Source organism: Olea europaea, unplaced genomic scaffold, assembly GCF_002742605.1.
Source record: "Olea europaea var. sylvestris unplaced genomic scaffold, O_europaea_v1 scaffold3318, whole genome shotgun sequence".
NCBI lineage: Eukaryota > Viridiplantae > Streptophyta > Magnoliopsida > Lamiales > Oleaceae > Olea > Olea europaea.
The window spans coordinates 5042-6852 of NW_019252127.1; the positions used below are offsets into that span (position 1 = coordinate 5042).

The 1811-nt window shown below is 46.2% G+C and overlaps 1 protein-coding gene across 1 annotated transcript in view; it reads right to left on the reverse strand.

The window, feature by feature from the left end:
- The window catches only part of LOC111385870, a 5971-nt gene extending 4362 nt beyond the window's left edge, over window positions 1-1609 (reverse strand). Inside the window, exon 1 of the mRNA XM_023010298.1 lies at window positions 1338-1609. Coding sequence (XP_022866066.1) covers window positions 1338-1592 — 255 coding nt within the window. The 5' untranslated portion in view covers window positions 1593-1609. The remainder of the gene's footprint in view (window positions 1-1337) is intronic.
- Between the last annotated feature and the right edge of the window lie 202 nt (window positions 1610-1811).

Below are 1811 nucleotides of genomic sequence, written 5' to 3' on the forward strand. Positions count from 1 at the left end.
TCGTGTATATGCAAAATTTTGTCGCAGAATAAAAGGCTCCAATATAACTAGAAGATAAACCTGATCAAGCTGTATAAGTTTCTTCAGGTGCCGACGAGTAGCTACATTAGCTACACCTCTCACATTCCAAATGATGGCATTCATAGGGAAGGAGAATTTGAGGAGGTATCATGTGACTGACTCCGAGTGATCCTTCTGCTCGGATGTGGAGTATCAGTAGCCCGTGTGTGTCTCTTTCGAACAACTGGGATAAATCCATCATCCTCTGTCCTCTCATCCAAACCCACCAAGTCATCAGAAGAAGATCTTCGAAAAGGTCCCTGCTGGTGAACCTCAATCTGAGGTGGGCCCTCTGTATCTGAATGTGCTGACTGCAAAGATGGAATAGATGCCTCCACATTCTGATGACAAACAGGAGGAGAAGAAGTGGAAATAGGTGCCTGAGCCCGACCCGGTGTTGGGCCTGGAATGTAAGAAGCTCTGCTGACTGTGTCTGATGCAGAATTCTGTGTCTGTGGCCTCTTCAACATCTCATCAAACATAGGATCATAAAATGGAGTGATAGGTGGACTGATAGCCTGAGCAGGAGCTGAAGGAGTGGTAGATGTAACTGGATCTACAACACTGATAACTGGTAAGGCTGTAGCAGAGGGAGGAGCAACTGGAGGAACAGATGGCTGGGTCTGAGCATGTGAGCTAGTGCCAGTAGGTAATGGGACTGATGTGATGACAGTGGACACAGAAAGCGGAATCTGAACTCCAGATGTGCTAGCATCGTGTTACCTCTTCCGATCTCTCTGAACTGGAATCCATCGCTTAGGAGGCTCAATAAGGACCTCCTTTCCTTTACCCTTATCCTTGGCCATCTCTATAGTAGGCTTAAGAACAGGGTCAACAACTAGAGCAGGTGGTGGTGCAGGGCGGCAATGCTCCTCAGTATGACCAAAATGTCTGCACCGAAAACAGTAATCTGGCTTCTTCTCATACACAACTGTTTGCCAATATCCTCCACACTTTTCTCGCTGAATCCAAATCCTATCTGGAAGCTTATACTCCAAATTAACCTCAATGCATACCCGTGCCTCACTGGGTCGTCGTAAATCTGAAGTGGCCTCATCAATACGTAATGGGAGTCCAATAGCCTTAGCTAGGGCAAACAAACTACTCTTTGCCCAAAAGTGAATGGTCAATAATGGGAATGAAATCCAAACAGGGACAATAGGAGTCTCATGCCTAGGATTAAAGTTGGGCGTCCACTTAAAAAAACGCATGAGACAGCCATCGATGTACCAAGAGGGCTTGAGAAATAGGCGTGAGTAATCATCCTCATGTGCCAAGTGAATAGCCAATGTTGAATCTGCCTCAAGCCAGATAGCTGAAATCCCAAGTCCTCTGGCCAATAGAAGCCCATCTAGTATGGCTCTGAGCTCAGCCTCCAAAATGAAACATGGGCCATACGATGCTGAGAATGCCCTGATACAGTATCCTGCGTGGTCCCTAATGATGCATCCACCACTTACAAATCCATCTTTGACGCATCCATCAGTGTTGATCTTGTAGGATCCAACTGGTGGAGTGCGCCAAACAACCATAATAGGTGGTAGTGGGAGAGGAGGGTAAAAGAAATGCCAAAAAAAGGGTGCAAGTGTCACATCTCCTCGCCAATTCTCAATTCGGAATAGTCCTCCCATATGAAGAAAGGAGATCATGCGGTAGACCCTCCAAATAATACGTCTACCCACCGTACGAATACCTCTATGCTTCGCATCATTCCTCTCAGTCCATAGAAACCAAAATATCAGTAGAGGAAT